The sequence below is a fragment of the Lygodium microphyllum genome, chromosome 20 (assembly GCF_053477565.2).
Source record: "Lygodium microphyllum isolate KBCC chromosome 20, Lygodium_microphyllum_v1.1.10, whole genome shotgun sequence".
NCBI lineage: Eukaryota > Viridiplantae > Streptophyta > Polypodiopsida > Schizaeales > Lygodiaceae > Lygodium > Lygodium microphyllum.
In genome coordinates, this window is record NC_141154.1 from 76,978,816 (window position 1) to 76,994,794 (window position 15,979).

Sequence of the window (15,979 nt, forward strand, 5' to 3'; positions counted from 1 at the left end):
TTGTTCAAGATTGGGCATTGCATTTTTTTCAACACTTTGTGAATTTTTAGATTGAGAGGTATAATCCTTGCTTGATTCCATCACACGATTTGAAAACATTCTTGTTGTAATGCTCCACTGAATACAAATTCAGCACTAGAGCAAAGCTTGTGACCTTCAATCAGGTACTTCAGGCCCACCAATTCAAGGGAATTGATGGTATATTCCGGCAATGAAACCATGAAATCAGCCTTCCTCCTCGGATAGGGTGGTAAATAACCTGATTTAAAACTAATTACAAAAAGCATAAAATTCACATACATTAAAAATGCACTCTTTACCACTTTAATCTTGGATATTGGACACTTAGTTGGCCCCAAAACCGGTGTCCCTTTGGATATTATTTTATTTTAGGAGTACAATCAGGATTCTCTAATCTCCTCCGCTAATCCAAGTATCTCTTGTTGGCAAAACTGACCAGCAAGCGTCCAAACCAATTTGCCCCTTGGTTTGCTCGGGGATCAGGCTTCACCCTGCTCCTTGGAAGACAAATGCAGCCCCAAATGTGATATTGGCTAGTTGGCCTCTTGAATCTCCTTGAAATTCCTGAATTTTAGTTGTGAAATTCAAGTCCTTGGTTCTCAATTTTGAGTATGCATCTTGAGATAGTTGTCAAAACAACCCTGGTTTCTATTGTAAATTAGGGTTTATAGCAGAGATTGACTAGATGGCTTAAACTGTTGAAAAATACTGAGATAATTTGAGGGAAGGTTGGGGGATGAGAGAGAATGTTGTAGAGAGGGAAATTTTAGAGTTTCATCGCAAGAAATATTGTAAAACTATTGTTGCCTTGCTCAAACAGCCATGGAAGTTGTCACCTATAGCTTAGGACCACTAGAAAGAGTGTTGTCTCCTCGTGTATATTGTCATCTGTACCAGGACCTTGGGCTGTTGTCACTTGCCCTTGGAGGGCTTCAAATTGCTGTCACATGCCGTAGGACTGATCCCTCATGGCTAGAAATCACATCAATAACCTTTCCTTGCTCTCTAGTAATCTCCTCCTCTCTCACAATGGTTGAAATAGACTCCACTAGGCCCTAAAAATATTTTTCCCACTTGCATGGGCAAGTTTTGCCAAGTGGCAGCATTTTGATCCCATTTTTCAGCATTATCTAGCTTATTAAATTAATTTCATATATTAATTTTGAAAAGTAATTTAATCATTATTCTAGTGCTCAAAAAGTTAATTTTACGAGCCAATAATTAAATTGGCTAGGCCAATTTGTTTTCCAAGTATCCCTGAGTAGGGTGCAATCTCCCCCCATGCCTTGTGTGAGTGCTCCACAAAAGCATGTATTTTATGTATTAATCATCTTCAAGATCAAATAATAGCCCAATTTACAAAATAGCATGCTTTTGGCTTTTGAGTTTGCTTTTAGCACAAAATAGAAATAAAGCTAATGGGCGAGCGCCTAGAGAGTCAGGCATACCCAATACAATGTCCAAATACAAATATCATATTCGTGTGCCCATGCACATAAAAAAAATAAATAAATAAATATCCAACGCCTTAATAAATAGGTGCGACAAAATATAGGCGCCATGCCTAAAATATGCGCCCATCAAAATATAAGTGAAAACTCGAATACACGCTATCCTCCACCCTTAGATTGACACGAATTAATTAATTAATGCCTAGTCTCTAATATCACCATTGACATTAGTGGCTAATAAATTGGTCTAGGCCCAAATTTCACACGGAGTACCACCTAGCATCTGTCAAGTATCACTTATTATATTTTTTGCCTTTGACACGCATTGCATCCTTGGGGTCCTTGGTCTGTTACCATGAAATAATTGTCGGTTGTATCACATATGCTAAATAACCTTGTATATTTGATTAATATCTTAATTAAATGTTATCGATAAGATTAGTGCATCTCAAGATTTTATGTTTCCCTGATAGCACTCCATGTTAAGATAGTTAGGCCCATGTAACTTATTATTAGTAGAAGTGCATGGAGGAGGCATTTGGAGAGGATGGGAAGAGAAGATAGAGAAGAGAAGGTATACAGAGAGAAGAGAGCCAATCAAACAACACCATTGACTACGTAAAAATAGAGTTCACACACAGTATTCATAGACTGATCACAAAAAATTGATTGCAAAAAATTGAAAACAGTGAACAAACAGAGGCAGATGTGAAAAGGCAGCAATAAAATATTCAAAAACTGAAAATGTAGGCTGAACAGATGTTAAATGCTGACGCAGGCTGCTGTACAAGCATTGAATGGAGAACACAGGCAGTAGGAAGTTGATTTGCAGAAGGGAGCAATCACGAGTTATCGAAAAAGTTCAATTGCATATGTTGCAATGTAATTCAATTTCTTTCAATAATAATGTTGATGTAAATTTGGATGTAATTAAATATTTGGATCGAATTCCACAGGAGTACAATGATGTCTTTCTGTTTGAATATGGACTTCAGTTGTCTTGCGGTACACTAGACAATAGGATCGAGATGGTGCTTGGTAGCCATCCAGTCTCTTGGTAACCTTATCGGTTTAGCTTGAAAGAGGAGGATCAAATAGCTTGGTAAGTTTATGTCTACCTAGATAAGGGTTTCATTTGAGCTTAGTTTACATGGGGCCGGCTTGTCCTTCTGGCGAAAAAAAGGATGGCATGATTTTCTTCTATATTGATTACAAAGGTCTCAATAAGGTGACCATCAAGAATAATTGTTTGGAAAACTATCCAAGCGTGAATTTTCTCGTGTGGAGCTTTTATATTTTGAGCATGTTTATCTCGATTGATGAAATTCGTATTGAACTTGAAAAGGTTTGAGTAGTATTTAATTGGCTTATTACAAGGACTATAAGGCAAGTAAAATCATTTTTCGGCTTCATTGAAAATTTTCAAAGGTTCATTAGGGACTATGCTCGTATTGTTGAACCCTTAGTACATTTACTTAAGGGTATTTGAAGCAAGAAAAAGCATGTTAGTCCACTAGTTGTTTGGACTAGTGGGCTCAATCAATGTTTTCAAACATTGAAATAACTAGTTACTATTTCATGGATACTGCAGATTATTGATTTAAATAAACCTTTGAGGTTCATACAGATGTGAGTGATTATGCTATGGACGTTGTTCTTTATCAAAATGACACACCTATTGCATTTGAAAGTCGTAAACTCATGCATGCTCAAATATAATATACCACTCAAGAGAAGGAACAATTCGCATTCATCCATGCGTTTAAAATTTGACATCATTATTTATACAACACTCGATTCATTATTTGGATTAACCACCATTCATTGAAATACCTATGTGATTAGCTCAATCTATGTGGCCACAAGGCGACATGGGAAGAGCTTATGCACGAATTTGACTTTGAGATTTATTATTGAAGGGGTATAACTAACATGGTTGCTGATGCTCTTGAATTCTTGAAGTTAATGCCTTGTTCTTCTCTAAAATTTCAATTGATTTCTATCTTTCTTTCAAAGGGCGTTGCCAAAATGATATTCACGTAGGTAAGATTTGTCAACTAGTTCAAGAAGTGCCTAGTAGCCTAGGAAGCTTTGGTAGTTCGGATGCTCGAAAGCTAGCTCTTGAGAGAAAGATGATGGAAAAGTATTCCATTCACAATGGATTACTCTTTAAACAAGGCAAAGTATATATGCTTGATGTGATCAGGATATCTACAAGAAAATTTTGTACGAGTGTCGTGGCGCGTCGAGCGCATGCACCTTGGCATACACTAGACTTTAGCTTTAGTTACTTGCTACTTTTATTGGATGCACATCAAGATGTTGGTTGAGTCTTATACGTGTGAGTATATGCAGTGTTAGCTTAATAAAGTTGGAAGGCACAAACAAGCGAGGATCTTACATCCTTTACAAATTCCAGTTAGAAAGTGGAGTAGCATTTCTATGGATTCTATAGTAGGAGTGCCTTGTATGAATCGAGGTCATGATGAAATCTTGGTTGTGGTTAGTTGATTGAATTAAATGGCTCAATTCATTCCCACAAAGATGATTGTGAAAAGCCACATGCTGGTTGGTCTTTTTGTTGAGCATTTTTATAGGCTTTATGCTTTGTCTAATGGAATAGTCAATGATTGAGATCCGAAGATTCACTGGCCATTTTTGGTAGATGGTTTTTCAAAAATTGAAACTAGATTATCTGTGTCATCCTTGGAGCATCTTGAGACTGATTGATATAGCAAGATGACAAGCAAAACTATGGCGGATATGCTACATGCATACGTCTCTCGTAGATAGTCTAATTGGAAGCGTTATCTTTCTTAGATTAAGTCTGTTTATAACAATGCTAGGCATTTGGCTAATGGTTATAGCCCATTTATGCTTATGTAGGGAGTGAAAATATAGTATGTGATTGACTTTCTACACTATGTAGAGAATGTTGATGATTGTAAAGAAAAGCATTAAAACGGCCTAGGATTGTGCAACGTTTTATACTAACCAACATTGTGTCCCCTGAGAGCTCTAGGAGGGCATATGGGCTTATTTTAAATTCTTGAAGAGAAGCAAGTGCTATAAGTTATCTTCGAGGCATTGTGGGTTTCTAGATTACCAAGAAGATAAGAAGCATATCCTATGAGCTTAACTTACCTTCAGAGATTAAGTTCATCTTGTGTTTTACATGAATTATTTGAAAGAATGATTGGGGCAAGGTGAATTGATTGTTGTGATTGAGGACGTCATGTGACTCAAGGACATTGCTTGTTATGTTTCACTTGAACCTGAACTTAAATGATCGTGCTAGATTGTTTATCCTGAGTATTTTCTCAAGTGGAAGAATTACTTAGAGACGGAGGCGACTTGGGAATCATTATGCTCTTTGAAGAGTTGTTTTCCTCACCTCGTTCTTGAGGATATTGTTAAGGATAGCAGTCATTCATAGTTATATCTTCAAACATCTGGATGGGCGCTAGTAGCATTGATCACAATGGTCATGAAGTGACTTAATATGAGTGCACCAAGGACCCTTTGGGGTTAGGGTAGTTGAGTTCTATACATAGAACTCAAGGCCCTATTCTGCATTGATTGTGTGATTACCACTCTTGCCCGTTGACCGACACAATTGTACAGTGGGACTGCATGGGCTGATGGTACGGGACGGTAGTCCTTGAGATTTGGTTGTGACTTGGAGTGTTTCTAGCTCTTAGGCTGGAGGGTGAGTCTATTTGGCTCGATGCCTAAGAGGCGAGCTTGGTGACTGGTTCCTTTATATTTGTGGATATAGCTTGTATTGTGTCTCTTGTGCATGTTGGATCCTTGGAGGGCGTTTCACGCGAGAGAGAGAGAGAGAGAGAGAGAGAGAGAGAGAGAGAGAGAGAGAGAGAGAGAGAGAGAGAGAGAGAGAGAGAGAGAGAGAGAGAGAGAGAGAGAGAGAGAGAGAGAGAGAGAGAGAGAGAGAGAGAGAGAGAGAGAGAGAGAGAGAGGATCCCGCGCGGATACCGTGATCTATGGGGGAAGCTTTCCTCGGAACTTCAGGGTAGGCAACCCTTTCCTGCCCTGGCTATGGATCGCCCTTGGCAGGACTGGGACCTTGCAGGCCGGTTGAGTCTGGAAAAGGCCTCTACTAATCAGGTGTATCATCTTCTCATTAAAGATCACCAATGGTTGGGCGTGAAAGTTAATGCTGTTTGGGGCCTGCGGAAATCACTGTCATGGTGGCAGGCAACGCTGATGGAGGGATGGCAGAACAAGACACCTTTCAAATGCAAGGTCTTTCTGTGGCGGGTAATGATTGGTGGTCTTCCTCTTGCCTCGGCCCTTTCCAAGCGTCGAATCTCGAATGGCACTTGCTTCTTCTGCACCACTTCGGCGGAATCGGCCCGACATCGTTTTCTTTCTTGCCCGCTCGCCAAGAATATCTGGTCACTCTTGTCACGAATCTGGCACGCGGTGGTGGGGTCTTCATTGACTCCCTTCGATTGGGTTTTTGTGCGCCCGAAGTATCCCACACCGCCACCGTTACATATGAAGATCTTATTCCATTTTTTCAGATACTGGGGATGCTGGCACATTTGGACCACCCGAAATGCTTTTCTCTTTGATTCGGCTTCTAATGTACCGCGACATATTGCAAGGCTTAAAGGGCTCTTGCATTGGCAGCTCGATCTCATCAGGCACTCTGACTTGCTCCCTCGGGAGGATTTGTATTCCTGGCATTTGGCAATTGCCTCTGGGTCCTTGCCATGATTGGTGTAACTTTTTAGTACCCTAGTCCGGGGATTTCCCACACGTTGGCCTACGGCCCTCGTGCCTCTTGTACTCGTGTAATCATGTAATCTTGTACTTTTTTCGTAATTAATACAATTACCTTTTACGAAAAAAAAAAGAGAGAGAGGGAGAGGTCAGTTTTTATGTTGGCTCGGGCATCTAGAGTCATGTTGTGAAGCTTAAAGGACTTCTTCAATAGCAGCTTGATCTTATTCAAAATGTTGATACTTTGCCTATAGAGGATTTAATACTTAGGTGTCAGGCGGTCTCTTCAGTGACTATGCCTTGATTTTTGTACTCTGTGTTCTTTTCTCGTGTGGCTTTTGTACTTTTTCAGTCTTTTGATATAATATAATCACTCATTACGAAAAAGAAAAAAGAATTTGCCATGCAATAGACAAGGCGGATCCCCTCGATGAAGCTAGCGTGACCTGCAGAGAGGATGCGGGCTATCAGCTGCAAACATAGCAGCTAAGAAACGCGTGTCTTTGAATTTGAAACTTACGAAATGTTTCTTAAAGTACAAAACGTTTTTGAGAGTAAAAAATGTGGGCATTTTTTTTTCTCTTTTTTTTGGGTGAGTTGGAACCCAAAACATGGTTTTTTTGGACAAAAACTATTGGGCAATGTTAAAGATGATGATGATGATGCTCAAGATTTTGGACGAGAGACTAATTTTTTTGTGATTTTGTTTAGTTATTGGACTTTGTCAATCTAGTATCTATTCTTGTCTTGAGAGTTAAATATTATATAACTTTAGTCTCATTTATGAGTTATTTATGATATATTATGATTCATTCTCGATTTTGACATTTTCTCAGTTTGTTTTGAAATGAGAATCATGATGTTGCAACTTGACGCAGTCCATATTGTAGATAGGTTATGTACATGTCAATTTCAATTTTATTTGTATGATATGTATCATGAATCATAATGTTTGAGTTCTAAACCATAGTATAGCTTGTCCAAAGACTAACTTTGACATAAGTGACAAGTTAATAATGGATCATGGATATGTAATGTATTATTCTCAATTGACTCTATTATCACTCAAGCTCAATTGGCCATTCTTTGTTTAAGAGAGAGTTCCATAGAGGTTTAGAATCTCTTTCCCTAGTCACAACTATTAAAAATCCCTATATGAAAAAACCCGCGTTTCTTATTTTACCCCCTCTTGAAAGAAACTTACGAAACACGTTTCTGACGTTTCGTTTCTAAATGTTTCTGATGTTTCTAGTTGCTATGGCTGCAAACCTGTTTGACCTGCAAATCCGAGTTATTACCTTGCAGACCTGCATGATTTGCACACCTAAGGTATTGCAGTGCAACAGTGAGAGAGAGAGAGCCGGGGGGGGGGGGGGGGGGGGGTAGTAGAGGCAGCACACAGGCCTAAGGGAGAGTGAGCTCACGTTTGCGTGCAGAATTGGAGCAGCTGGCTGCTGGTACAGGCAGGTGGCGCAGGCCTGGGACAGCGTGCAGCAGACCTGGAAGGGGGTTCTTGGCTGACTGCTGTGCAGTGCTTGGCCTCAGACTGGCCTCAGACAAGGTTGGATATTGCAGATAGATAGGATTTCACTGTGCCAGAGTTGAATATTTTTACCTTCATTGATCAGGTAGTGGAGGCTTTGGGGCCTGATTCTGAGGTTGGTGAGGGGGAAGAAATGGTTCCTGTACTGAGATGATGGTACCATGTTTGGAGGGTCAGCCATGTTTTGATGTTCAGTCACCAGTCAAACGCAGCGAACACACTCCTGACGCCTTGATGGTGGATTCTGAGGAACTGCACCACGGAGTCAGCCTCATAAAAGATACCATAATCCAATGTGGCCTTAAGGTATGGCAAGGTAAATTATGCTTTGAAAACAAAAACTTCAAAGCTAAAATTGAGCAGGCACAATGGTTGAGCAACAAGAATTGATGATGCATATGGCTGTAATACAAATATTGGACATAATCAGGATTAAATGAAGGAAAATTAAGGGGCCATTGTTGGTGAATAAGAGATTGAGCATAAGCACCTAACCTAAAGTGCAAGGATCACAAGAGGCCACAGCTTGAAAAGCTTGTATTGAAAATCGAATCTACATATTGGTGAATAAGAGATTGAGCATAAGCACCTAACCTAAAGAGCATGGATCACAAGAAGCCACAGCTTGAAAAGCTTGTATCAAAAATCAAATCTACATAGCTCCTTTTGTACGAGAGAACCCTCCTTTAGAGGTGTGTACATGTGTTGCTCCCACACATGCCAGATGCAAAAAGAGTGATGCCAAGTATGCTTAAAGGTGTCACACTTGAGGGCATATACTTCACAATATCCATAACAGTTGTTCCCACTTGCAAGAAGATTACATTACCAGTGGTTCTCATACAAGAACTGCCTAATTAACTAAACCATGTTGAGGTAGTCCTCACATACATACAAGACTCCTTTACATTGATCTCTGTGCAGATCACAATGCATGTGGCTGATTGGTCCTCAAGGGTATTGGACCCACCAACACCTCTTCAATTTGGTCTTGCGTCAGGTTTCAGATGCTTGAGTTTATTACTACAAGGCAGATATCACTTTGGGGGTATCGCAACACGCTCTGCCAGGTAAAAGTGTTAGTTAGGATGGCCTTGCTAATAAATGCAGGCTATGGGATTTTGTGCTCCAAACTTTAATGGCTGCATATCCTACTTTTGACATGGTTATTGATACAGGGATGCTGAGATGGGGATTGCCATTCAGCCCTCTATTTTCTAAAATTTTTACTCATCCTATCCTTTTGTTGTTGGATAAACCTGTAAGTGATTAGGGATAGCAACTTCCAAACGTGTCCACTTTCTTATAGAATATTCAATTATGTATTTGCTTACCATACGTGTATAGCAGAAAGCCTATTTGCCATAAGGGTGCTACAAGGGGTATTGATATTGATACTGGTAACATTCATTCTCTTGTAACATGATATTTAATGGTGCCACAAGAGGTATGTATGTCAATACTTGTAAAACTTGAATCAGGAGTAAGCTACTTGCTAGATCTAAATGTATCCTTGATCTGAATGTGCTGAGTGCAACTTGAAGAAGGTTATTCTAGTCAATGAAACAAGCAGAGTTTGTTGTATTAGAAGTCAGTTATTCAATCTATTAAGTGATTTGACAAGTCTTCAATCTCGGCACTGCTTGGTGGTTTCTCAATGTCTTTTATCATCCTTAAATTTTATCCATCAGTACTGATATCTTGGAGCTGCATTTGTGCTGGATTGAAGGATAGCAAGTTAACATCAAGAAGCTCATTGATTTTTTTTCTTGTTTCTGTGCCAGATGTTCTCTATGGACATGTATTTTCTTGGGAAATGCCTATGACAATTTTGTTTAAATTTTTGGCGCTCAGGTGTTTGATGCAATAATTTGCGATCCACCTTATGGTGTGCGAGCTGGAGGAAGAAAATCAGGGGGAAGGAAGCTTTTAAAAGGGACCAAAGATCCATATATAATTCCCGAGGACAAAAGACAAGATCATATACCGTCAACTGCTCCATATTCATTTGCTGAGTGTGTCCATGATCTTTTGGATATGGCTGCCCGACTGCTGGTGGTGGGTGGCAGACTAGTGTTTTTCTATCCTGTTTCGAGAGAAGAATGCTATGAAGAAGTCTATCCTAAACATGAGTGTTTCACCCTAATTGCAAGCAGTGAACAGATTTTGAGTACCAAATGGAGTAGATGTTTGTTGACAATGGAGAAAACAGCAAAATACACTGTGGAGCATGCAAAATTAGCTCAATTGAGACACCTTGAATTTAAGTTGAAGCATGCAGAAATGCTTGAAGAGAGGGATAGCACAAGCCTACATTCACTCGTGTTTTCACCTGCAGGTATGGATAATGGTGTCAATGAAGTTACTTCTACTAAGCCAGAGCCTCGCTCTAAATACAGAGGCAAACATGTGTAACTATCAAATTTTTGTGCACATGGTATGGGTAAACAGCTGCAGTCTGGGTATAAGAATACACAGACATTCATTCATTTGGCAACTGACCTGATCAGAAGAGAGTATTGACTGTCTTGTTGTCAATCCTGCTCACTCTTGTAATGTTAGAAACAATTTTCAACAGCTATTAAACATTTTCACTATTCATGAATTGTTATTGATGACAAGGTTGCCAAAGTCATTGCTTTTAGAGGAAGGTAGTGTCTTCGACATATTACAATGTGTAACTAGGACCTGCGAGGCAAGTCAATGCTACCTTGCATTATTTAAAAAATGTTTGAAGCACATTTGACATCTGAAATATGCCATACGAATGTTTGCCTTTTTTGTATCATGTGTTCTTGGACAGATTCATGTTACAGCATGATGATTAAAAGCAAAGCCTATGTATTACAATAGTATGCTTACAAGGCCTGCTTCAGTTCTAGTTAAGAAATTTGGGGGCTACATGAGTCTCATCACAGGGAGTACATGAAGTTCGTTTGGTTATATTTTTGTAAACTGGCATTTTAGGGCCTCAAAAAATACTCACAAAACTTGGAAGCTCAATGTTGGGTATGAAAAGTATTTTCTTTAACATTGGGTTCCAACTTCCCTTGACTTGAGTAGGCAGATGTGAGATAGGTCAGTGCCAAATAAACCAACCAATCTTTTGACTTTCGTGTAGAGAACACACATTGAAAAGTAGAATCAAGCCTTTTCAAGACAGAGAATGCAGTTGCAAAAGTAGGTTGTGGTGGAGTCCATGTCTCAATGAAACTTAGGTTTGCTTGGTTAAGATGTATGATTGTTTAATAGCATACCACACATTTTTATTTAGACTTGATAGAGAGTCTTGCCTTTGCAAGAGATAGCATGGACTTCGTCAAGTTTGTGTGTGAAGATGGTATTGGTTGAGTTTGAAGTGGTGTGCAAGGTTGAGATTTGATTTTCCTTGGATCAATGTTCCATTGTTCATCAAACGCTCCGGTGGTGAGGCCATTCTAGGTGGTTTTTACACATGCTGGTGAGATAAAGGAATGTGTAGTGCCACAATCAATCAAGGTTTTGAAACCTTTATCTTGATAGTCCGACGGTGTCTGAATCACCGAGAACTGGCAATTCGGCCCTTTCTTGTGTAAAGCGGCATGGACTGTCGCTCTTTCGAACTCTGCTTCCATGGTCGGATCTTCTTCTTCCCCTCTTTCGCACATTTGTCTATTGGCAATGCAGGTGGTTCTTCCTCTCCCACGGGTAGCGGCTCCTTGACCATGGCTTGCTCCTTGGAAAGGCTCTTGGCGATGTCCTCCGCTGAGCTTGGGACATTGCCTCTTAAAGTGATCGGGTTCATTGCAGTGGAAACAACGGAGGTTTTGGCCATTACTTTTTGTTGGTTCTTGCTTTGCTTCCTATGATCTTCCACTCAAATTGGATGGTTCTCCTAATGTTGTAGTGCAACCCATGTCTTTGATCTTCCAATTTGCATAGTGGCTATCTTGGTAAGTTCTAATAAGGTATTCCTTGGGATCTTCTATCCATGGCTTGGGTCCTATCGTGCCAACATTATGTGATAGAGTTGATTGTTATGAGCCCATTTCACAAGCTCTCTACATCATCCCTCTTGGATAGTTCTATAGCAATCTTTATAGCTTTTAGGTGCGTATATTGCTAAATGAACATGAGGTAGCTTTTGGTCACTTCTAGCTCCTTCAATGAGTCTCTTTCTAGGGTCAATTGATTTATTGATCCATTGCAATAAAGTTTTGGAACATAGTGGCCCTAAGAGCGAGAGTCTCACGGTGAGAAGGCCATTCAAAGAGCCAACCCACAAATGGGCAACCCAATTGAAAAGAGTCCCTCTAAAAGTGTCCATGTATATAAGCTTGGAGAAATAATGGAAGAATCATTCTTTTGTGTGCGTCAAAGCTTATTACTCTCATTGATGTTTGCTTCGTGCTTGTTTCTATTGAGAGAGAGAGTGTGTGTGTGTGTGTGTGTGTGCGTGAGGGACAAGGGTGAAGTATTCTTGACTTCATCATCAGCATCATCATCTTGGCTATGGAAGTTGGAGCTTGATGTGAGCCAAGTGTGGATTGAGCTCTTGGAGTGGAGGAGGTTGCACAAGGATTGTGGGACCATCTCAAGCTTCGGATTGGGCCAACTGTAAAAACCTTGAACCTATTTAGCTTGCTTGTGAACTGATGGTTTGGGGCGGAGAGGGGAGCGACTAGGTGAGAGTTGGTTAACCAAAGGAGGTTGAACTCTTGAAACAATAATACTTTCGTTCATGTTCCATTGTTGAGTGTGGGTTCCATTGCTAGAACAAGGGCTGAATTAATAATCTAAGATGCTCACTTCTCCACCTTGCTTAGGAATTTTGAGCTTGCATGGTAGGCCTTTAAAACAAGCATGATTAGAGTTGAAGGTGAAAGGAAACAATAATCGTTGTTTGATGAAAATTGAGTATTGGATTATTTGGTGCAGTTTAGCTCGGTGCAAAAGAACTCAGGAAAAGACACTGGGAAATATTTGGGCATAGAGACATTATGTGAGGGATTCAACCTTGGGAACAGGTAGGAATAGGAAAATAAGGGTAAAAACAGGCACGAGCATAGACAGACAATGTAGAATTCTACTCTTTGCAGTTCATCCAATGGGCATCCGAGTATTCGTAATCGAGCAGAGTAGCACTCCAGCTCTTGATCAGTCCAGCGCTTGAGCAGCAGTGCTTCAGTACTGAAAAGGAAAATCAGTAGAGCCTTGGCTCCCCTGCTACCCAAGGTCACCACTGGAGTCGACTGACAGACCTTAGAGCCCGATTCGAGAGATCCCACTCGAGACCCACGTTACACTCGATCCCCACACTAGACAGCTTTTGACCGGGACTCCCTCGAGGAACCCACCTTGCACCACTCCACTCATAAAGGGCCACCCCTTCGACTTGGCCAAAGACCCCTTCTTGAGTATGTAGAACTCCAGTCCCATTCAGTCCCTTCACATCTTGAACTCTCAAGCCCCAAACTATCCACAAGCCAATTGTCAAGTTGAGTCAACTAGCAAAACCTTAATTTATGTGCTAACCAAGGTAGTGTCCACAGTATGAGCCAATTGGGACAACAAACACATGGCAATGCTATGGGCTTATTTAATTGCATATAAAACTGCCACGGTTCAAACTATGACCATTGACCTATGGCACAGATGCCATCATGCCCATCAAGTTCCTTATTCCTAGCTTGCACATAGCAATATAAGAACACTAGGAAAGGGAACAAGGTTGGGACCAATTGACATGGAGAATTGGAACACCTTACAAAGACTATAGGCTATTGTCCACCTACACTCTTATATTTGAAAAAACCCATTGAAAAGCATGGTTCGACAAGCACATATAATAGGGAGCTTTGACAAGGGGGATCTAATCCAACATTTGCTCAAAGGTCACAACCATAATCCAAAATCTAGAGGCATGGGACTCTAATAAGTCTATTGCTAGCCAATGTCTTTCCTATTAGGGAGGATATAGAAGAGCATGGGGATACTCTTAGTTTCTATCATCACTATTAACTTACATTTGCTCAATACTGCATAGGGTTGTCCTCTTATGGATTGAGCGAATTGAGCTTAGGATCAGAAGAGATGAGCAAAGGTTGACTCACTTCATCCAAGAATTGGTAGAGCAATGTGTTGTGGTTAGAGCCTTCATCAATGTGGGCCTCAACAAGAGCCTCTTTGCTAGCGATTAGCCTAACCCTGAGGTAGACTAGTAGTATTACTCATTCTTCATCCTCATCCACGCCATTGATTGTTGCAATGGCTCTAACTTTGAAGTTTTTGGACTAGGTTGAGTTTCATGGTCTTGTTGTTGGGGGCCCTAGCTAAGTATTGGTAGTGGTTGGAATTTTTGTGGGTTCTAAAGGGATTCATGGCTTTAGTGCCCTAGGGGGGTATAATTCTTAATGCAATTGCCATTGAAGTGGCCAATCCCCTCCCTTAATGCAGTCACCATTGAAGTGGTTGACCTCCCTTTCTAAACCATCCAAGCTAACTCTAATTTTTAAGTTAGTAGACTTCTATAATGGGCAAAGCTTGTATCCAAAACAAAGAGCCAAAAATGCCAAATTCAAACCCAAACCTACTGTAGCAATAATGCTTGTTGTGTAAACCCCAAAGTGGTGCCTAAAGGGCTAAATCTAAGAGACCATAACACTAAAAAGTATATTGTTTGTATGGGAAGAAGGGACTCAAACATTCTACATAAGATAAGAAATTGCCATGGTTGTGGCTAATAAAGTGGATATGGTGTCAATTAATCAAGCACTAACCTAGAAATAGGAAATAGAATAGGAGTAGCCTCTTATCAATGCCCAATTTGGTGAAATGGATCTAAAATTGACACCATCCACACTTTTAAAGGAGATTCAAAGCTGTCAAAAGTAGCTTGCATCCTTCGAGGAAGCCATATGTAGTCCACTACTTCCAACATTTTCAAGGATCCATCACAGTAGCTGTTGTCAAATCAACACCACTAGATAAGCCATTAATACTTCCAATCAAATATGGGAATCAAGACAATTGCAAACACAAAACTAGATTCACAAAACAAAGCAAGTGACATTTAGACTCAATCCTTGAATCTTCAAATATAAAGAACTTAATTTCATACATTCAAAAACTTAGATCAAGTGGTGATAGTAACCAAGCAATCAAATAACCTCAGTGGGTGTAGTTTACACCCATGATTGATTAGAGTAATACATGCATTGAATTGCTCAAATCTTAGAAGATATTAACTAGGAATAGAATTATGAATGTAAAGACACCATAGGAGATTAGTAGAGCACCCAATCACCTTAATCATATAAATACTTGAATAAGTTCTAGCCATAAACACAAGAATAAGCCTTATGGCCAAAGCCATAAGGTAGTGAAAACTGACTTGAGGTGGGGATGTCTATCTATGCTCAATCAAGAGGATTTGAAGTTGAAATTAAATTCCCAATTGTTCCATGCTATGTTCTCCGGCATGTGTTAGAATACTCACATATCTAAAAGCCTCATGGAGGACATTCTCATAGGAACTTAACAAAACTCAAATAGCTATTGGGTAGAAACAATGTATAATGCAATTATAATGCTCCAAAACTCAAATAGCTATTGGGTAGAAACAATGTATAATGCAATTATAATGCTCCAAAACTCAAACAGCTATTGGGTAGAAACAATGTATAATGCAATTATAATGCTCCATGATACTTTGGTAATAGAAAGAGTGCATCTCAAAGAAAAAGGCGAACATCAAAGTCACCACCTTGAAGGTTTTGGTAGTGTTTTGATGTGGATCATCTACAAAGCTCTCAGCTATCCTTATGGTCCATTTCATAAACAAAAAAGGCCTCATCTTGCAAAGGAAATAAGGTCTATTTCTTCAAGATAACCCAAAACAAATAGCAATAATAAATTGCTAAGGAAGCAAATACATGATGGATATAGAAACAATAATATAAAGAAAAAGACAAACAAAAAGACGAGAAATGGAGGGTGGCATTGCAATAATCTAGGAGAGATCACAAAGTTGCCCACCCTTAGAGATGAACAGAACATAAGGATTAGGAGATGATTATTAGATCATCTTTTAAAAAGAAAATGAGAAAAGAAAATTCCTCATTGTAGTAGCGCTATAAAGAATGGCTAAAAAGGCCCATGTATAGGTGGTAGCTAGTGTAGAAAAATGAGAGGAAAAGGTATCTAAAGTAGTCTCATCTACTAGACACAACAAGGACAC

The 15,979-nt window shown here is 39.8% G+C and overlaps 1 protein-coding gene across 1 annotated transcript in view; it reads left to right on the forward strand.

The window, feature by feature from the left end:
* Positions 1–10,545, forward strand: part of TRM11 (tRNA modification 11 protein) — an 84,273-nt gene extending 73,728 nt beyond the window's left edge. Inside the window, exon 6 of the mRNA XM_087660640.1 lies at positions 9,616–10,545. Coding sequence (XP_087516766.1) covers positions 9,616–10,176 — 561 coding nt within the window. The 3' untranslated portion in view covers positions 10,177–10,545. The remainder of the gene's footprint in view (positions 1–9,615) is intronic.
* The last annotated feature ends 5,434 nt before the right edge of the window (positions 10,546–15,979 follow it).